General features: G+C 37.7%; 2 protein-coding genes across 2 annotated transcripts in view; one reads left to right on the plus strand and one right to left on the minus strand.

The window, feature by feature from the left end:
• LOC127411332 (E3 ubiquitin-protein ligase pellino homolog 2) overlaps positions 1-23,013 on the plus strand; it is a 59,091-nt gene that overhangs the window by 23,816 nt on the left and 12,262 nt on the right. The window contains exons 2-3 of the mRNA XM_051646845.1: positions 2,909-3,038; positions 18,777-18,878. Of these exons, the coding sequence (XP_051502805.1) occupies positions 2,909-3,038; positions 18,777-18,878 (232 nt within the window). The remainder of the gene's footprint in view (positions 1-2,908; positions 3,039-18,776; positions 18,879-23,013) is intronic.
• Positions 1-23,013, minus strand: part of LOC127411315 (exocyst complex component 5-like) — a 327,593-nt gene that overhangs the window by 19,217 nt on the left and 285,363 nt on the right. The gene's annotated exons all lie outside the window — the stretch shown is intronic.

Raw genomic sequence — 23,013 nt, forward strand, 5'->3', positions numbered from 1 at the left:
TTTGGCAGTGTGGGCAGGTGCCAAATCCTGCTGGAAAATGAAATCAGCATCTTTAAAAAGCTGGTCAGCAGAAGGAAGCATGAAGTGCTCCAAAATTTCTTGGTAAACGGGTGCAGTGACTTTGGTTTTCAAAGAACACAATGGACCAACACCAGCAGATGACATTGCACCCCAAATCATCACAGACTGTGGAAACTTAACACTGGACTTCAAGCAACTTGGGCTATGAGCTTCTCCACCCTTCTTCCAGACTCTAGGACCTTGGTTTCCAAATGAAATACAAAACTTGCTCTAATCTGAAAAGAGGACTTTGGACCACTGGGCAACAGTCCAGTTCTTCTTCTCCTTAGCCCAGGTAAGACGCCTCTGACGTTGTCTGTGGTTCAGGAGTGGCTTAACAAGAGGAATACAACAACTGTAGCCAAATTCCTTGACACGTCTGTGTGTGGTGGCTCTTGATGCCTTGACCCCAGCCTCAGTCCATTCCTTGTGAAGTTCACCCAAATTCTTGAATCGATTTTGCTGGACAATCATAAGGCTGTGGTTCTCTCGGTTGGTTGTGCATCTTTTTCTTCCACACTTTTTCCTTCCACTCAACTTTCTGTTAACATGCTTGGATACAGCACTCTGTGAACAGCCAGCTTCTTTGGCAATGAATGTTTGTGGCTTACCCTCCTTGTGAAGGGTGTCAATGATTGTCTTCTGGACAACTGTCAGATCAGCAGTCTTCCCCATGATTGTGTAGCCTAGTGAACCAAACTGAGAGACCATTTTGAAGGCTCAGGAAACCTTTGCAGGTGTTTTGAGTTGATTAGCTGATTGGCATGTCACCATATTCTAATTTTTTGAGATAGTGAATTGGTGGGTTTTTGTTAAATGTGAGCCAAAATCATCACAATTAAAAGAACCAAAGACTTAAACAACTACAGTCTGTGTGCATTGAATTTATTTAATACACGAGTTTCACAATTTGAGTTGAATTACTGAAATAAATGAACTTTTCCACGACATTCTAATTTATTGATGCACCTGTATCGCCATGTATTGTATCCTGACATGTGTATCGCAATGCGTATCCTATCGTGAGGTGGCTGGCGATACCCAGCCCTACTTTGAGGCATTTCACCCCTGAATGTTTCCAGAGATGATCACTTCTGAATGAATAGGTGTTGGATGCTGAGCAAATTACTGTATTTATTCATATTTTTCTGAGGTGTCTTGGGATTCACGGCATGAGTATTTGTTCTGTTTTGTAGACTGTGATTCAAAATATTGAATAAACCACTATGTGCTGTGTGTGTTTGTGGGCTAGTTATGTATTAATGTTGTCAGTTCGATCATTGTTCGGTTATGGAATGTCCATGTTCACTCACTTGGAGGTCTTTGCACAGCTGCATTAAAAACGTGATTAATTGAAATTTTCATAACCTCACAATTCAAGATGCACTGTTGAAGTATGTGACAATTATAGTTCATTTAAACCACAAAGATTAAAATTAAATCATCTGAATTAAAACTGTTGTGCCAGATGTGAAGGTGGAGGAGAATTTATGCGTATATCAGGTGCTTTGATAACAGTCTTCTGCATAGGATCCACCTGTGCATCCTTGCTCAAGCGTCCTCTGTAAGCTTCCATGGTCCTTGTCTCCTCATGGTGCATTTAGAGAATTGATACGTCTTATTGATGGTGGACTTTGATCGGTTTTCTGGGTCACAGGCTCGAGGACGGAGGAGCGAGGATACAAGGATGCAAAATTCAAGAAATGAGAAGCACCCAAATAGAACTTGGCTCATCAAAGCACTTCACTGCGACTTTAAAGCATGTAAAAGTGTCACGCTGAGACTTCCATGATAATGGAAATGAGTTGTTGAATCTAACAGATTAATTAATGTGATGATGAGGAGGGTGTGGCCAGGCCGTTAGGATGCACGCCTGGCCCTGAATTGTTCTAATCAGCCCGGAGGAGGATAAAGATGAGCCGGAGACCTCAGTTCGAGAGCGAGAGAGACATATGGCCACTGTGTGTGTGCGTTTCTGTGTTTTACGTTATGTTTCAGTTGATTTATGACATTAAAGTTATGTTGACTGTTCTGCTGGTTCCTGCCTCCTCCTTGCCCATCTTAAGAACCCCGTTACACTGGTGCCAAACCCGGGAAGGAGGAGGGATGTGCTGTCGTGGAGTGCTCGCCGCTGCCGTCTGCTGGGAAGTGGAGGAGCTGCGGCTGTCCTCCAGGAGACTTGAGTCACCGCTGCTGGCCGCTGGGAGTCGGAGGAACTGCTGCCATCCACCAGGAAGTGGAGGAGCCGTGATCGTCCACCAGGGGTCGGAGAACTCGCTGCCGTCCGCCAGGGTAGGAGCGGCTGTCATCCGCCAGAGGGCGGAGGATTGGCTGAGGACCAGGCAACGGCATGTCTGGGGACCGGCGAGCGAAGTTTTTATTTTCTCTCGCTCTTTCCCTCTCACCTCTCCCTCCCCTCATCTCTCCCATGGCTCCAGAGAGGCGGGGAAGACCTGCTGGCAGAAGGACTGCCGGAAGGGCAACACCTCCCCTCAAGGGAGGGGAGTATGTCATGCCGGAGGTTTCCCCAGCCTGAGTCGGGCGGTGGAGGAGTGTGATGAGGAGGAGGGCGTGGAGTTGTTCTAATCAGCCGGGAGGGGGATAAAGATGAGCCGGAGACGCCAATTCGAGAGAGAGAGAGAGAGAGAGAGAGAGAGACACACGCGGCTGCTGTGTGTATGTGTGTCTGTGTGTTTTATGAAGTTATGTTGACTGTTCTGCCGGTTCCCGCCGCCTCCTTGCCCATCTTAAGAACCCTGTTACAGTTAAATTTGGAGAGTTCAACAGACCTCTAAGGTGTTGCATCTTTCATACAGTGTTTAATTTTGGCTTTTCTCTTGTTGAACAGGTACAATGGATCACTCCCCAATGGAGACAGAGGGCGGCGGAAAAGCCGGTTTGCCCTTTACAAGAGAGCCAAAGCCAATGGTGTCAAACCTAGCACTGTACACATTCTTAACACCCCACAAGCCAGCAAGGTAATCGCACATCAGAAACTGTAATGTATTTTAGAGAGGAAACCTAATCATTTGTGATATTTGCTTTCACTACTCCCCTGTTATTTTTTTCAGTTTTCCTCAGTTTGGTCTGTGGAAGCCAATTTGACTTTGTGAATTTGTCATTTCACAGGGAGCTTTCAGGTTAAAGCATTAGCCTATGACATACTAGCATCCATCTGAGTTTTAACACTTTCACAGCAAAAACTCCAGATTGTATACATCACCAGCAATAAGTTATATTACCCTTATTTGTAGATTGCTCCTATTAACCCCATGACGATCAGGTACAGATTCTCAGCGGGAGTAAACCTGCCTCATGAATGACCTGCCTTCAGTTATTACTGAATTACTTCTCTTCTGTAGGTTTCAAACCAGATATTATACCTGTGGTGCAGTTTTAACTTCTGAGACATCAAGCTTCATTGGTTCTCGTGTGTCTCATGACAAAACATTGTCAAATGGCACCATAGTTGATTTGAGAGCTGTGGGGACATTTTTTAGTTATAAATGGAATATTTCATTCTATTCCTCACACAAAGCTAAAGTGTGGTGGTTTAAGATTACCGCAGAAAACTTTCAACTCAAATCATTTTGTTTACAGGAATGCACTTACGATGGGAGTATATGAGTTGAGGCATTCCACAGGATTTAAAAACGGAAATTAAGCTCATATTTTTGTTAGAACTGTTGTATCAATTGTTCTGTATGAAAATGTTAAGCCTATTTAAACTAAAATTGTCCATCATTACTACTGTTGTAAGTGCATGACGAAAATCTTAACTTAAATGCTTAATTTGTATATAACTCAAAACATACCTTTTTTTAAAGCCACAACAAAAAGCCTTGTCCCTTCAAATGGGGTGGCATTTAATTCCGGCAGAGCCTGTCACTTCTGCTGATTAACTACGTAAACTGTACCAATTCTCAAATTCTTGCACTCTGACGATATCTCCTTTTGCGACAATAGCATACTAGGCCCCACCTTTGTTGAAATCTCCACCAGCTACTTAGACATTCTGTAGGGATTTACAGTGTGGGATTGAACATGGTGGGTGGAGTTGAGTTGTAAAAATTTTACTGTTACTCAGAATAGCCTCTGCCAATAAACCGCACTGGGATTGGACCATCTCCAGATGTTATTGTGAAATTCATGGAGCTGGGTCAGAGACGAATTTACCCCTGCACTAAAGGCATTTTAAGGCTATTGTGGTGTTTTTAAGTAATGGAGATCTTTTGAAAGCTTTTGAGCAGCAAGACCAAAACTGTCAAGTGCAACCCACATCATGTCAACTCACAATGGCAGCATTGAGATCCCAGCTCCTATTTCAGTGTCTTGACACCAATGGAAAACATGAGATCTACAGAGTTTGGATCTTTTTATTGTGGTGGATGGCCCCTATGTGGGGATTGCTGATGACTGTGTCTTTTTGTTGCCGTTCCAGTCAGCTGAAGGCAAACTGCCAACAGCCACCATTGTTTGAAGAGATCTTTCTCAATGAGAGCAGCTTCTTCCTGGGATGTCAAAAGTACTTCGGTACCAAGTTTATAAAAAACAAAATTGTTTGAACAGCTCCTGTGGAAGACAGCGGCTGGATCTTAGGATGACACACAGCTCATCTCTCTGTGAGATAAAGAAACCACACATGAGAGCATGATATGTGCATATATAGTGCACCATGGCTCATACTACGTGACCGACAACTACCAAGAGTTGTCCAGTGCGGTTCCGTTCACACAGCCTGGGTTTGCCAAAAATGCGGTTGTGAGCCTTAAATGTACCGTTGTCAGTTCGGATATAGAATGCCGTTGTGTCACTCATAAATTTATGAATTTAATCATAAACGTAACCATACTAGGCACTCCAATACAGGACTGACAACCAAATTCTGCTGCTGTGTAAACATGGCCTATTTAAGCTCTCTTTAAATGGGCTAAATGAGTGTTCAATACCATATTACCTATTTTTACTTTTGTATCGAGGATTGTGAAATTTCACTGGTATTGGAAACGACTTTGCCCAAATTTGGTATTGTGACAACCAAGTTTTTTTTTTTATTGTGTTCACACCAAGACCAAAAATACTGGAGAGCTAGACTTAAAGATGTTCCTCCTTTTGGCCAAATTCTAAGACGACACTGGAAGTGTCCTTCATGGTGAAGGAAATCCCAGAATGCGTTGTGACAAGGGATATGTGTAACGAATAATTACACTGACATTTAAATGAAAATTTTAGAGTCGACTAGTCTAAAAAGAAACCAACCTTCAAAAATGTTTATACGACCCATTTAAAATATTTAATCTATTCCAAATCCAATGCTAATTTCTGCTGAAAAGAGGCATTTATCTGCAGTGTGCTCGCCTTTCATTATCAGCATTGTATATTAAATATAGAGCATGACACGCATTCACCTTTAGCGAATACAGGTTTATTTATTGAAAACAATAGAATGAATAGTTCAGGACCAATAGTGCAACCTTAATAGCCTGTTCTAAATGGAATTCACCAAGCAAAAGTTACTTAACATATTAAAACAGACAGGACATTGTTGAAAATAATTTACAGTTAGACTAAGCCAAATCTACGAGAGAAAAATAGTGCTTGAAAAGTTGCGTGTATTTCACAACGTGTATTAGCCAAAAAATAAAATAAAATGGCTATAGGATAGAAAAATATGCCTGTGATGTAGCCTACAATCAGTGTTGGGTAAGTTACTCTGGAAAAAATAATTAATTACTAACTATTAATTACATCTTCTACAGTGTAATTAGATAACTGTACTAATTACTCTGCCTGAAAAGTAATTGCATTACTTATTACTAATTACTTTCTAAAACCATTAACCTTGAAGATTCTTTTAATTCTTTCAAATAAATCATAGAAAATCAAATAAATTATTTCATGAACTGGCCAAAGAATTTAAGGGGGCAGCGTTAAATTAGAAAAAATATTTTTTAACATTAGACGTTAAATTTCATTTTTAAATTCAGTATTTTATATAGCATTGTTCTATAGTCTATACAGTATTTAACGCAATTACATCAGAAGTAACTGTAATTAGTGAAAAATTGAGTAATCCCTGACTTTTTTCAATGAAAGTCATTTAATTACAGTAACTACCTAGTAATTACACCCAACACTGCCTACAATAAACCTAATGTATTGTAAACATGAAGTGTACACAGAATAAAAGTTTAACCTGTTAAGCAGTCAGCAGCACCTTGTTGAAAATAGCCTTCTTTTTTTTGTTAACAATTTATATTGATTCCATTCATAAGACAAACACAACATAACATACGGAATCAATTATATGCATTAAACTCCTCCCCCCGAACATTCCCCCCACCCGACACAAACACGCACTACAGTGGTCACCAACAATTAAAACATAAAGAAAATAGCCTTCTTAATCAGCAGATAAAAAAAAAAATGGCATTCCTTGCCTAAAACAGTAATTTTCTAGGCTACTTACTCAAAAGCTTACATATTTTTTGATGAGCAAAATTAACATGTCGACATGGTCCGGTGAAGTGTGCGCAGCCTGTGGTGAAATTAAACTTTGTATCTGCTCCAGAATATTTTTTTATTATTTTTTTATATATATAATATTTGAATTTATTAATTATATTTAAAATGTGTAACAAATTTGACAGTAATTTAAGTGCAGCCTCTGTAAAAATATAAAGCCAAATGTAAATGTGTACAAATATTGAACGGTTTAATGGGGGAAATATTAACCGACTAGTAATTCCAGTGTCAACTAGCAGCATCAGATCAAGAAAAATCAAGAAAAGTCAAGAAAAATGTCAACAATAATTTTTTTTTATTCAATTCAGAAGTTGATAAAACTCTCAAGATAAGAACTAGTGTCAAGTATAATCAATATAGAACTTTTCCTGCTGTTTGTGTTGAATGTATAATTGCTGCCTTTTGTAAAGGGTTCTAAATCAGTCCGTAATTAAGAACGTGCTACAATCTGAGACTTCTAGCTGCAGACTGGTCACAGACTAGTCGCCAACTCAAAATATCAAAGGGGCAAGCTTGAGTCGTGTGTGCTAGGCTTTTGGAATTTGTCTCGTAAGGTAGCTGCATTAGTAGGCAGTTTAGCCAGCTCTCTTGGCTTTTGTAACCAACGATTCAGCCATCACAACAATAGATAATAGTTCTTTGCAGAAATCTTTAGAACTTTTACACTGATTTTTCCAAATTTTTTCCGGGTAGAGTGACCTTTTTTTTTTTTTTTAAAGTGCTGTACATAGGACAACAATAAAAAGAAAAGAGGTCTCCTACAAGTGACCAGTTGTTCTTTGTGCTTGATTGAGCCACTGTCAACAGTGCAGAACCCTGAAGTTACTTCAGGTCACAGGCTCAGAATTGTTGTGGCATTGTGCCACCTCATTTCCACATGCACACATCCTTTAACCTTCTTAACCTCTCAACCTTTACCTGCATCTAGGTTTGGGCTTAGGGGTTATCCTTGGGTCATTTATTTTGTATTTAATTTAAGAAGGAAGAAAATTTCTGAGATGTTTGTTTTATATGAGGACACGTCTCCGAAATTAAGGTCCCAGAAATATAAAGGAATGTTTCTTCTCACCATGAAACCGCTGGCATGCTGTATTTTTGGGAACGTTTTGTTACTCTTGGCCGCTTATTACCCGTCAGCAGTGCCTCGTCAGAGCTGAAAATAGCACCGCACAACAACATCATCTGTGAATCATGCTGCTCTAAGGGGTTGGAGCATTCTGAGGTGGAAGGCCTTCAGTGGCTCATGGCATCACCCTGAAAGGGTTAATTGGGAAATAAAGAGTGGTTCTCCAACAGTGACACAAAGTGCAGCTGCATCATTGTAATGTTAAAGTTGAACAGAGAACAGGCTCACTGATTACAAACAGTGTACTAGTGAACTCTCAGATAGCTCACACAATGTCACTAAACTATTCCTGGAACAATGTGTGATTGTTCATGGATGTCTTGGTTTTTTCAGTGGTTGGAATTGTGTTGTCATTTGCATTGTGGGCTGTCAAGGGTTGATGCCGGTTTCAGTTGAGTTAGATCCTGCGGCTTGAGGTTTGTGGCCGCAGCATCTCATCATGTGTTTACTACAAATTCAAAACATGCGCTCAAGCTGCTCGGGCAGTTCACAGATGGGGATGCTCTATGTAGCTTGCTGCCCCGTTGGGTGCGTCTGCTTGGTCTATTGTTTCAAGTCTTTTCTGTAGCTTTTGTGGTCCACTGTAAAACAGGAGTGGGATGTGGGGGATGGATGGATGGGGACCCCCTGTTGTGGTTTGGCAGTAAGAGTGGAGAGCTGCCTAATGTTTCACCTCAAGCCTCTTTGTCCCGCTTCAGTATGGGCACAAACACATCACCAACAGTAACTGACCAAATTTAAATGGATAAATGGTCATACACACCCCAAGTAGGAAAACAATCTATTTTGTGGACTTTAGACAATATTCTATATATAAATCTTGATTTTTTTTTTTTTTTTTTTCCTGCGAGGGGGGGGGAACAAATGTAAGCCATATCACAGCAAAGGATCCATCATTTGGGCCAAACAGACATTGCTGCCAATTAGGTAAGTGTATATAGTAAAATAGTTTAAACATAATACTGTATTTTAAGGATGTAGGAAATACATTTAGTCACATGCACCAATATAACAAAACATAGTAATAAACAGATATATTTACAGTTGAAGTCAGAAGTTTACACTTAGGTTGAAGTCATTAAAACAAATTTGTTTTTAACCACTCCACAGATTTAATATTAGCAAACTACAGTTTTGGCATGTCATTTATGACATGAGTAATTTTTCCAATAATTGTTTACAGACAGATTGTTTCACTTTTAATTGAATATATTACAATTCCAGTGGGTCAGAAGTTTACATACACTTAGTTAACTGTGCCTTTAAGCAGCTTGGAACATTCCAGAAAATGTCAAGCCTTTAGGCAATTAGCCAATTAGATTCTGATAGGCTAATTGGAGATGAACCTGTGGATGTATTTTAAGGCCTACCTTCAATCTCAGTGCCTTTTTGCTTGACATCATGGGAAAAATCAAAAGAAATCCGCTAAGACCTCAAAAAAAAATTGTGGACTTCCACAAATCTGGTTCATCCTTGGGAGCAATTTCCAAACGCCTGAAGGTACCATGTTCATCTGTACGAACAGTAATACGCAAGTATAAACATCATGGGACCACGCAGCCATCATACCGCTCGGGAAGGAGACGCATTCTGTCTCCTAGAGATGAACTTAGTTTGGTGCGAAAAGTGCAGATCAATCCCAGAACAACAGCAACCTTGTGAAGATGCTGGAGGAAACAGGTAGACAAGTATCTATATCCACAGTAAAACAAGTCCTATATCGACATAACCTGAAAGGCTGCTCAGCAAGGAAGAAGCCACTGCTCCAAAACTGCCATAAAAAGCCAGACTACAGTTTGCAAGTGCACATGGGTACAAAGATCTTATATTTTGAGAAATATCTTCTGGTCTGATGAAACAAAAATTTTACTGTTTGGCCATAATGCCCATCGTTATGTTTGGAGGAAAAAGGGTGAGGCTTGTAAGCCGAAGAACACCATCCCAACCATGAAGCATTGGGGTGGCAGCATCATGTTGTGTGGGTGCTTGGCTGCAGGAGGAACTGGTGCACTTCACAAAATAGATGGCATCATGAGGAAGGAAAATATGTGGATATATTGAAGCAACATCTCAAGACATCAGCCAGGAAGTTAAAGCTTGGTCGCAAATGGGTCTTCCAAATGGACAATGACCCCAAGCAGACAACAAACAACTAAGTCAAGGTATTGGAGTGGCCATCGCAAAGCCCTGACCTCAGTCTGATAGAAAATTTGTGGGCAGAACAGAAAAAGCATGTGTGAGGAAGGAGGCCTACAAACCTGACTCGGTTACACTAGTTCTGTCTGGAGGAATGGGCCAAAATTCCAGGAACTTATTGTGAGAAGCTTGTGGAAGGCTATCCAAAATGTTTGACCCAAGTTAAACAATTTAAAGGCAATGCTACAAAATACTAACAAAGTGTTTGTAAACTTCTGACCCACTGGGAATGTGATGAAAGAAATAAAAGCTGAAATCATTCTCTCTACTATTATTCTGACATTTCACATTCTTACAATAAAGTAGTGATCCTAACTGACCTAAGACAGGGAATGTTTTCTACAATTAAATGTCAGGAATTGTGAAAAACGGAGTTTAAATGTATTTGGCTAAGGTGTATGTAAACTTCTGACTTCAACTGTACTTTTTTTTTTTAATTACAACTAAAGCTGTTGATTTTAATGTGTGAATTCAATGCAAATAATTATGAAAAATTTTACATTTACAGCAAAAACATCATACCCCCTGGCCATATTTGCATTCTGTAATTAGGAATTTTCTACCCAACATAGAAATTCAAGCTTAAAGTTTCACCTCCATGTTTTTGCGAGTCTCAGTCAGCACGGGACAGTAAGTGCAGCTCCAGCTGTACAGGCAATGATCAGTTGTTGGTTTTGTTGTGGTTGAAACATTTAGTCGACGTTGTCGACAAAAATTGTCGACAATTTTAGTTGTTGAATAGTCGTTTGATTTCATTTAACTTAACATGAGATCAAATTAAACTATATAATGAGGACGAGCGAGAGGAGTACCGACCGCAGCTTGTGCCTGATTGATGAGAGGAAGAACACACAGCTCACAGTTCAGACTTTCCAAACAGCTTCAGGTGATGTAGATCGCAAAGTATTAGGAAATTTATACAAAAATACAAAATGTTTAATGGAAACACCTCGGCAGGTCTGCGTAATATCTTTTAATGCATCCTTTAATAAAGTTCAAATGATAAGGAAGCATGTCATGTAAATAAGTACAAACTCCTAAACTGACATTTCTCTGTGCGGTCAGCACCTCTTCTAGGAGTCGCTTGAAGTGACCCGATCTATGGGGGAAGAGACTGAAACTGCATTCGGCTGAAGCACATTTTGGCACGGGACGCTTGTCCCTCGCGCGCGCTTGGTGCAGCTAGATGAAAACGTGACGGCTCGCGATTTATTGAATCATAATATACTGTATGCGTTGCAGTGTGAATCACATCTTAAAGACAATCGACAATATGTAGTTTTGCCCCATTATACACTGCAACAAAATACATTTATTTATTTATTTTTGTTTTGGCTTGTTTTCCAATATAAATATCTAAAACTCCTTTTAAAACAATGTACATTTACTTTAAGATCTATACTGCAGAACAAAATGTTATCTGAGAATGTTTAATATAATATTTAATATTTAAATATTTTAAAATATCTAAAACTCCTTAAAACAACATACAGATGCATCTCAATAAATTAGAATGTCGTGGAAAAGTTCATTTATTTCAGTAATTCAACTCAAATTGTGAAACTCGTGTATTAAATAAATTCAATGCACACAGACTGAAGTAGTTTAAGTCTTTTTGGTTCTTTTAATTGTGGTGATTTTGGCTCACATTTAACAAAAACCCACCAATTCACTATCTGTACATTTACCTAAGACGCAACATATTACATAACATATATCTTATTTCAGATAATATATCTTAAATACAAGTATATTTGACTTTTCTGCACTGACAGAAGCATTCCCACCCTAGGTGACGTTTCGAGCCTATGGCTCTTTATCATGCTACAATAAATTTTCTATTTTTGGAGCTGTGGTGTGCTGACTTTTTTTTTTTTTTTTTTTTTATACACTTAATTTTTGGTCGGGCACCTACATTGAGCTTTGTGCCATTGGATGTGCGTGCTTTTGGTAAATTTGTGGAAATATAACAAAACAATATTGACTTCTGAAGCCTTTTTCTTTCTTTTTTTTTTTCTTTTTTTTCTTGTCTGTCACAATGTTATGTGTTTGAATTATTCTGAAATATTTAATTATTTTATCATATAAATTAAATATTCAATTTATGTGATTGCCATTAATTTGATAAATTAATTGGCATTATGTAATTTATTCCATTAAAAAAAAAAATTGGGAACACTTTAAAATGAGGTCCCATTCGTTAACAATGCATTGGGTATCAGGAACTAACAATGAACAATATATATACATACATATAGTGTGTGTGTGTGTGTGTGTGTGTGTGTGTATATATAATATAATATATATATAATTATTATTATTATTTTTTAACAGCATTTAATAGTGTTGGGTTTGAGTCCACCTTAGTTGAGTCCAAATCCAAAAGGGTCCGAGTCTGACTCAAGGTTGAGTCTGAATTCAAATTGTATCCGTAAACTCAACATCAATATTTTAAGCTTATTTTAACCTTCACAACTAAGAAAACACACTTGTCATTATAAATGTAACAAAAACACCTTTATATTTTATTAGTTTCCTGCTGAACAAACTTCATAGTGGTTTCAGAATGAAAGCATATGCTTTAGGTGTATGAAGACAAAACTGTCCTTCAGCACTTTTTATTGTGTTCTGTTGACCTTTCAGTTATTTGTTGCTTTTTCCCCTCCACTCAAACATAGACTAAAGAAAGTGAAAGCTGCGTTAGTCCTTATAACCAGAGTTGTTGTTTCGAATTTTAATTTTGTATTTTATTTCTACTTCATTTTCAATTTGTCCTTTTCAATTTAGTTTACATTTATCTAAAATGATCCCTATCTACAGAAATAATATATATTTTTTTTTTTTTTTTTTTGTCTATCTGCCGACTGGTTCAGGAAAATGAGTCAAAACCGTAGTAATTAGCACTCGCTGAGAAGTTATCTCACGACTTGACTGCAAATGCTACATCCAAAAACACTGGAAAAGCCCACTGCTTATATTAGGGCCATTTAACACGGACATCCTTATTAATTTGCGGAAAACGTGGGGCAGTCCTACGCACTGCTTGTGCACCTAAAACCCTGATGCGTCCGTGTGTTATCGTTTTAAAAAAACAAAAAACAAAAGAGGTATTATAAAAGTGTATTTAGTACTGCCTTGAAGCTGTCTGACAACAGATATTCTCATATATTCCACAAGACAAAAATAGTAATTGAATTTAAGTTTACTTTTATTAGTCAGTTTATAGTGACTAATACTTTTGTGTTCTTTTGAAGCTTGAAGTAGAATTTAGAAGTCTAACAAATTATTGTATGCGACTCATGTCTTGTTCTGAAGAAACTAAACTCTTCACCGAATGTTGATCTCCTGTGCATGTTCATGAGACAGACTACACTATCTTTAGAGCTACTCCTCGATGATCAATGACTGTTTGTGTTATAATTGTTCATGAGTCCCTGCTTTGTCCTGAGCTGTGAAGCTGCCCACTTTTTTTTTTAGAATAATACTGCACATTCTTTGGTTTCCCAGCATCTTCTGCACTTTTGAGTTCTTCCCAACAGCGGCTAAATGATATAGACCTCCAGATTTTGACACTTGGGACAATTGATGGACACATACACAACTATTACAAAAGGTGCAAACATTCATTGATGCTCAAGAAGGCAACACAAGAACCAAGGGGATGCAAACTTTTGAACAGGATGATTTGTGTAAATTACAGTACATTTTGTGTAATACAGCTTTTGAAGGGCAGTACTACATAAAATATATAATCTTTTATCTCTTATATTTACATACATTCTGAAAGGAGTCTGAAAACGTATAGGCCTAAAACAAAAGGGGTATGCAAACTTCTGCAATATATAGTTTGTGAAAATGTATATTTTATTTTGTGTTTACCATTTTAACCACATTTTAGCTTTTTTAAATTGACAAATTCCATGTAGCCTATTCTGTCCATTTATAATTTCATATTACCTGTAATTATGTGTAGACTTGTCATATCAGGTACACATTTTAACACAATTCACAACATTGGAACCTAAAATTCAAAATACAATCCCCACATCTCAACATAAAGAATGTTCCAGATTCAATACAAGTTAAGATCAATCAACAGCATTTGTGGCATAATATTGATTATCACATAAATGAATTTAGACCCGTCCCTCCTTTCTTGAAAAGAAGAAAAAAAAAGAAAAAAAAAAAGGCTAAAATCTGTTACAGTGAGGCACTTACAATGGAAGTGAGTGGGGAAAATGAATGTGGAGGGTTTAAACAAAGAAATGTGGAGCTTATAATTTTATAATAGCACTTGCATTAATTCTTCTGTTAAAACTTGTGTATTATTTGAGCTGTAAAGTTGTTTAAATCATAATTATTTACAGTTTTAGGGTTTATTGACACTATATCATAATGGCAAAGAAGCTGTAAAATTGGCTATAACTTTACACAGAAAAGGTTAGTAAGTGATTATCACACTAAAATCATGTTTACACGCATATCCTTTATGTCTTGCGTCTATACTTTTGAAACCATGAGTATTTTAATGTTAAAAAATTGGCCCCATTCACTTCATTTGTAAGTGCCTCCCTGTAACCTCGATTTTTGCTTTTTTTTAAGAAGAGGGATGAGTCAATTTATTTTTGTGGTAATCAACATTATGCCAAAAATGCTGTCGACTGTACGATGTAAAGTGCAGTGTACCTGTCTGAATGTGACACTTGTCCGATTTACCTCTGTGCTTGTGGGGAAAATGAACATTCAGAAAACACCCCGCTTTCATTTTCACGTGTTGCGCGAAGACATGGATCGGCTTCTTTCAGCTCTTTGTTAAAAATGCATTTTTGCATTATTTTGGGCATTTGCGCTGACAGACAGGACGACATGGAGCGCATGATGTCATTGCCATGGTAACCGGACACATTTCAGCTGATTTGCTGAAGACTAGAATTAATGCATCGTCAAATCAAAGTGCGACGCAACAATTTATTTTCTTCTCGATACCAGAGACAATAGCGAGAAGGACAATGACATTTTAATTTTAGAAATAATTCAGTGACCCTTTCCAAAAACCGGGACTGTCCTGTGTAATAAACCGGGACGTCTGGTCACCCAATCTTTAATTAAATTATAAAAAACATTTCGCTGCCCAAAATAACTTCATAATTCATTGTGCATTTTATAGTTAAAAACTGTAAAAGAACCTAGTTTCTGTTTTTCAGAGTTGCTGTCTGCTTTAGCACAAATAATCAGGGGGAAAAAAATGGTTAAAGTTAGTTAGTTAATCAAGGACCACTACAAGCTGACAACACCATGTGGACCACAAGAGACTACAGAAGCCTTCATGTGTGATACATTATGCCTAAAAAGACTTAACCCAATATTAATGTTTTTCTGAATTTTTATTTTTGTTTTAGTAAACTGTGAGACATGATGTGGGTGACTTGACTTAATGAAGTTCTTAACCACGACGAAACCGCGCCGCGAGCACCATCTTGGCTGTACAAATGCCGTGTTTTTTTTTTTTTTTTTTTTTTACCAGTTGTCCTGCCGTGCGAAACTGCCTTGTAGTTTCTAGTACATTGGCCACATACCTGTCTTTATGTGTTCGGTTCGTTGTGCCAGCCACCTCAGTGATCGTTGTTATACAGCAGTCTCTGTAGTAACATTCAAGCGTATTGGTTGACTGAGTGTGCCGCTCTGCAGGGGTGTTTGCTCAACACGGTGAAACAAACTCTGGCCATGTCTACGACATCAGGGGGTGCTACAACTGCTTGCAGACAGAGTGTCCATTTATTTCTGTTTCCTTTTTATTTATTTATTTTGTTCATTGCATCCCAAATCAAATGCCATGGACTCGACTGGACTCGGAGTACCAAAGGCTTGAGTCCGAGTCAAGTCTGAGTAAAAATGCATCAGAGTCCATGACAAGTCCATCAGAATTGGACCCGTGACTTGGACTCGAGTCATAATATATATAATATATATATGATATGATATTAAAATGAATAAATGTCTATTTTTCCAGCCTGTTGTATTAGTATTTATTTATCACCCCTCATTTATTTTAGACAAGGTTCCTATATATTGTTAGTTACAAAGGGAAAATATACTATTTATCAAATCTACTTTTATTACATATCGTATTTTAATGGGGATATAATTTATTACAGCTGACAGTTATGTGAGCAAACAAGGTTTGAACATCAACCGTAACTAAATCAAATTGAAATTCACGGCTTTAACACGTTTCTGTGTGCAAATGTGAAGGCTGTTTATTGGATCAATACAGGTAAACGTCATTATGACGACTACACATTACTTTACGGAGAGCTTACAACCTACTAGTTAAGTCTTGCCTTAAGAACAGGTGGTGCAACCAAATTAAGCACTGACTTGGTTACAAACGAACTAGTAGTTACTAAGCCCTTAGTGTGAACCTTACGTCTCAACTTATGTGAGAACTTTGCACAGCTGATGCAACCCTACCCTGGTTTGCAGAAGTGAATTTCCTAACAGATACTCTTAACGCTCCAGTGAGCCTGGAGCGGGCACAAAACTGGCCGACTGACTTGAACTCTATGGACCCGAATACAATCACAAAGTATACCATCATGAGCGCCACCTCGAGGTGATGTAGAATGGAGTATGAATGTAAACGTTTTTCTCACAGCACTTAAATAGACAAGTCATGCAGCAATTTCTCAAGAATGTAGAATTTATTTTGTTGCCCTTACCCCACAGTTTGAATGATTATAAAAAGAGTCATGAAGTGAAAAGCGATCAATGTAGACCGCAAAGACAAACGTCTCATGTCTGCTTGACCACAGCTTCAGTAAGCCCCAAGTAGCCACAAACTCCATATAACCCCTTACCTTAGGCTTTTTTCTTCAAAATGAGATTTATTTTTATTTTTTTTAACTTGTCTGTGAGCTTGCCTGGTTAAATAATTAAATTTTATATTTCCGATGTTCAGAACAAAATTTGCAGTCAAGCAGAAAAAGCATGATAAACAAATCATTGGCAAAACAGGTTATCAGCTATTGATGTATCAGTGACATATAAAATGATATATTAAAGCTGAGGATCTCCACTTTCCAACACCACCTAGACTGCTTGTAGTCCATTCAGAAGCCGAGATATTCGACAAAACAGTGGGGAACATGCATGTTATTCAAAGAAGCCTGGATTTCTATGGTTTGATTGCTCTGCTGTGTTAAAGTGCCACCTACTTTTCAAATCTGTATGTGATGGGAGAAACCAGAACCAGAAATACATGCTTAAAGTTGACTTTTTTTTTTTTTTTTTTTTTTTTTTTTTTTACATTGATCATTATATGGTTATAAAGATATACTTTATAATTTGTTAATTGTTGTGATCATTCTCTGAAATTTGGAGTTTTCTGTAAAATGAGACCAATTTTTTGCAGTTAGTCTACTTTATGCGTGTACGGTGAGCTTTTAAATTTGTGTGAAAAATTGCAGGCGGCACCAAAAAATTGCACCAGAGAAAAGCATAGATAAATCATTGCAATATACATAATGTTGTTTAATTTTATTAAGCCAAGAAAATCATTTCACATGCATAATACATATTCAATATATTGGCCAGCTTTACTTCAGACTCGCCCAACATCACTGTCTTGTCACAATTTAGGTTGGGCTATTACAGGGCATGTGTGAGGCATGAAATGTTGGATTTCCGTATGCATCTGTGAACTGCTTGTGACCTCCAGTGTCATGGAGAGCAGTGTTAAATGTACATGCATGCTTGTGCACGCTGTTTTGTGCACGTAAACATTGAGCTTTAAACACTGTATTGCAATAGGTAGTTTTACAGAGACTAACCACCTTCCTCTCTTGGCCTTTTTTTTTTTTTTTTCCTCCATTGTTGCACACTAGTGTAGTAACCATGACCCAGTTTCCACTCCTTCTTGAGCACATATGATAGAGATGTGGGTAATTTGGAAATCACAGATTAGAGGATAAAAGGGGTGAGTTGGAGAGAGTGAAGAGGAAAAAAAGCACATTTGAAAATTAACTCCTGTGCTATTTTACAACACTGCAGTTTACACACAGTCCAGTTTGGAGTGAACTCTAAATTCACATCACAGTTCAGACACGTGTCTGATTTGTTGCATTTTCTCAGTTGAAATGGACTGAATTGATAAATTGACCTCCAACTCGGTTATTTTTGTTGTTGTTAGTCATGTGATATTTGCCTGTTATTACACCCTTGACTTGATTCACGTATGATTTATTTATATCAAAGCAGCAGCATATGACAGCTGTCTGAGTAATGAATGTTTAATGGGGTGTGTTTACATGGATGGTAATACCCACATCTCTGTTTGTATATATGTACAGTATATCTGTTTGTTGCTGTGGAAAGCATGTAGAGTTTGGACAGACCTATTAATTTATAAAGGAAACAGACAAAGGAAAAGGCAAGCATCACTAATACTTTTGCTCATACTTAAGGTAATGGGTTTTGCTTGGCAGACTGTAAAACTGGTGAAGAAATTCTGTAGACTTGCAGTGAAGGAGGGCCCCAAGCCATATCCAGGATCTAAAATATCATAGAGACTTGGGGGCTCATTTGACTCAGACCAGTTAGCACTAACTACCTAACCGTGCTAAAAGCCACTCGTAAAACACCCAAGCCACTGCAAAACTATGCCCTGGTAATAACCCCCAATGCCCTAGCATCGTGGTGGCAAGTTTTCCATGGCCAAGCAGCCGAGCACCACTCACATTATCTTCAAGTAATGTGAAAATCTTGTAATGCGGTTGGGAAAAGTAAAACGCTGTGTAAGATGAGTGTTATTTTGTTGTTGTGTGCTTGCATGAAAGCCTTCCTAACATATGTTTGTATTGTCTTGTGACAGGCAGTGAACTGTAAGGGCCAGCACAGCATCTCCTACACACTGTCCAGAAACCAGACAGTGGTGGTGGAGTACAGCCATGACAAAGACACAGACATGTTTCAGGTACTGTTCTGCAAAAAAAACAAAAAAACATCTGCATACATTATACTCTTGCTCTGTTCCAAAACCTAGTGAGCAGCCTGCATCTGCAGCTGCCTCATTAGGGGCCATTCACACCAAATGGTGGTTTTGTTTTTTTGCATCTGTATGTTTTTTCAAAACATATTTTATTGGACTGTTGTATTTCTAGTTCTTTGCAAAATGTCGGCTGACACTCTTGAAACGGGTTTTAACAAAGTCAGTCCAAAATAAATTAGAGTTAAAGGTGCTGTGTTTTTTATATAACTGAAATGACATGCAGCTTCTATTACCTGTCAGATATCACTGAAATAGGTGCCATGAAATATCACACCTGTTTCTTTACAGCCCTAGGCTGGGAAACAACGGGGTAAAAGATGTCCATGGGCTGCGGTCAGATTGCATATTTAGCTAATCATAAGACTTTTTGCTTGTCAATCACTGCGCGTTCACAGGGCAGCCGATATATGCTCGTATGAGTGCCAGTGCGGTGTCCTGCTCCCGAAAAATGTTCTGGGTCGGACGACGAAATGCTCAGGGGTCTCTAGTGTGTTTGTGTGTGTGCGCACGTGTCTTTGAAGTGTGTGGTTTTGGACAGAGGGGCATGGCTAATTCAACAGCTAGTCTGGTGGAAGTTCCAGAACAGCTAAAATTGCTTATAGCACCTATAATCATCTTGGGTTTTTTCTAGGGCTGCCCCCTGATAGTCGACCAAAGGTTAGTCGATGAGAAGAGTCTTGGTCGACCAAGTTTTGATTGGTCAGTTGGTCGCAGAATAAACTCCACACAAAAACAATGAACTGCTGGTTGGACGCTTGGTGTTACTATGGGGTAATTTTCGTTAAGCAGGGTTAGGGTTAAGACTAAACAATAAAGCAAGACACCTTGATTTCAAACTTAGAACTTTTATTTATTTATTTTAACTAAAAATGTTAATGAAACTGGAAAAAAAAATGTGCAATTAAAATGTGTGTTTAACTTTTTGAAAGATGGTTTTACAACAGTTGTGAAGGGCAACATCTCTCTGGCAAAGATTGAACATTTGTGCATTCTCTACCGGTCGGGTATTTCGTTGTCTGGGAAAATACATCATGTGTGTGAATACATTTGTTCACGATATATACAAAAATAAAAATATATATATATCGCTCTCTCAATATCCAATTACATCGGCAACCCCTGGGCTGAGGGATCGGTGAATATTCTTTCTTTAGTGATTTTGCATTGAAAATTAAATTAAGTTATTAATTTAACTTAAATCAAATACATTTCTAAATTCAAATTGCACTGCAAACAAAAAAGTAATTAAAATAATGAAGTGAGATATAATATATATACTTTCCATTTTACCATCAGGCAAGAAGCCGTCTTAACATCATGGTGGAAAATTACTTACACAAATGAAGAAATAAAAACCATTATAAATGTAAAAATAATAATTATAATGATGATAATACTCACTGAAATATAAATCATGGTTTGAGGTGAACGTGTTTTTGTATTATTTTAAGTTATTTTTAAGTTTAAGTTTTAATCACAGATGTTTTGGCCGCAGAGTGGTCACAATGAACTGCTCTGTGGAAATGAAGCGAACTGAACTCAAAACACCTCCTGAGCTGAGATATCGGAGGTCATTTGCAGCACTCAGACGATACTGTTCTTGCAACAAAACAAAAAAATCGCAAGACAGAAACAAAGAGTGAGAACCTTTTTAGATGCGCATTCCACGAGACTGCACGCCTCCGTACAAACAGCGTGTCATACATGCGCATAGACGCTTTTGTCATTTGTTTTTAATTAATATAATAAAGTGTGTTTCTTCAAGCGTGTGTCTGTGTCTATGGGCAATTTATTTGTAATATTAATTTGATAATAATAGCTTAATAATAATAATAATAATACATTAATGGGAAAACGAGCCAAATGTCATCTTGACATCGTCAAAGGCATCAGCTATTGGCGATCACTCTGAACATCGTCGATCCCCGAGATCATCGTCTTTCGGCACAACCCTAATGTGCATTTCTCTCTATAAATTAACAAAATGCTCGGACCTTGCTGGTTTTTCCAACACCACATTCAGAATCATTCCTGCTTTTGCCGATGTCGTTGCGGCTCGCTTCGTGTGTGCGCTTGTAAAATTTATATTTTAAAGGCTCATTATTACGGTCTAGTATTTCTCTGTAATGTAGAACAGTGTTAGCAATGTTACTTATAACATTCTTTCACAGCCCTGGAACTCAAACCATTTTCTGATGCACCCCAATATATCTAAGTAATTAAATTAATATCATAAACGTGCGACTAGTCGACTAATGGCTTAAATTAACGCCTACTAGTCAACTAGGAAAATCTTTGGTCGGGGGCAGCCCTAGTTTTTTTTTTTTCATGTTATTTTACCAGTTTTTTATTTTTTATTTATATATTGTAATCTGTTTAATTTGTTGTTTTGTTCTAGCTTTTTTAGCACAAGAAAGTGTTTGGCTGGAACAGCCCCTAACACACTGTATACACCGGGCACGTCCATTGACGCGCAACGGCTTGAGGCTGACTACACTGAACGCATCGAAGTGAATATCCTAAACCGTTTATTTGTCTTGTTGACAGGAGTAGATCCAGCGCATGCAACGCTAAATGGAACGGGACATCCGCTTACTGTCACGCCGTAATGGACGTTTTCAGTGTAGACAGCTTCACTGATTATAATGGGACCTATTTGCTTTTGACTCAACGCTCGCGTCCGGTGTAGACTGGGTTTTAGGCAGCATTGTAACTGAAATGGAACCTCAAAAGTTAAGTGATTTGAAGCAGTCTACAGAAGCAGCAACTCAACATGCCACACACAGCGCTGGAAACTAGATTGGCAATTGATTTCAATAGAGACTTAACACTCTAACAATGCAATACTCTTTTCCAAAACATAAATTGCATAGCACTCAGAAATATTGGTTGATCTAATCCATTTTTAATTGCACAGATCTGTTTTTATCTTTTTGGATCAATGTTGATTTAAAATCTCTAGGTTTTGCTTTTGTCTATTATACTGTTCCTGTGAGCATAAATTCAGTGTTTGTCTGTTGACTGTGAACAGGCTAAGCTGTTTCTCTCTGACTGAAATGGGTTCTATACTCATCAAAATCTATGATTGCATAGTTATTTCAACTCCCCCCATGAGAAAAAGTCACTGTTACAAGCATGATTTTTTTTTGTCTGCGCATGTAGGAAAAGGCCATAGAGATATCAGAAAAGCAAAAACAGGAACAAGCAGAAACCCACAGGGACAAAAACAAAACTCACTCTATAAAAAGGAAATAAAGTGGAGATGGTTGGATCTTTATTTCAGTGTATATATATTTATAAACAGGATTTAGTGAAATAAGCACCTCTCTATTCTTCGGAATTTCGATCCCAGTTTAAAATCTAAAATAGGCTCGTCAAACAAGTCCCGGCACATTCATTAGCACTTTTTTTTTTTTTTTTTTTTTTTTTTGCCCATGTCCTGTTTACTGCGGAGAAAAATACTGTAGGGACAGTACTGCTTGGCTCATACAAAACCTTTTACTGATGCTGAATTTACTGATGCATATTTTTTTTTTTGCACATGATATTAAACTTCATATTCAAGACCGCTGTTTGGACGCTAGGTTTTACTATGGGGTAATTTTCATTAAGCAGGGTTACAGTTAAGCCCACACAATAAAGCAAAAAACCTTGATTTCAGATTTTGAACTTTTTTATTTTTTTATTTATTTTAACTAAAAATTCAAATGAAACTGGAAAAAATGAAGTGCAGTTAAAATGTGTGTAACTTTTTGAAAGATTGCTTTACAACAGTTGTTAAGGGCAACATCTCTCTGGCAAAGAACCTCATCTGTGCATTCTCTAGTGGTCGGGTATTTAGTTGGCGGGAAAATGCATCGTAATCGTGTGATTTTTGTTTCCTCCTCCTCGATTGTATATAATCAATTTTTTTTTATCACTTTATTTTAATCGCTTTTTCATTTCATTTGGAGTGCAGTTTGAATTTAGAAATGTATATAAGTTTTTATTTTTATTTTTTAAAATAATTTAATTACATTTTCAATGCAAAATCACTAAAGTAAGAAATATCGCCCGGGGG

This window comes from Myxocyprinus asiaticus, chromosome 20, assembly GCF_019703515.2.
Source record: "Myxocyprinus asiaticus isolate MX2 ecotype Aquarium Trade chromosome 20, UBuf_Myxa_2, whole genome shotgun sequence".
In the NCBI taxonomy this organism is placed as follows: Eukaryota; Metazoa; Chordata; class Actinopteri; order Cypriniformes; family Catostomidae; genus Myxocyprinus; species Myxocyprinus asiaticus.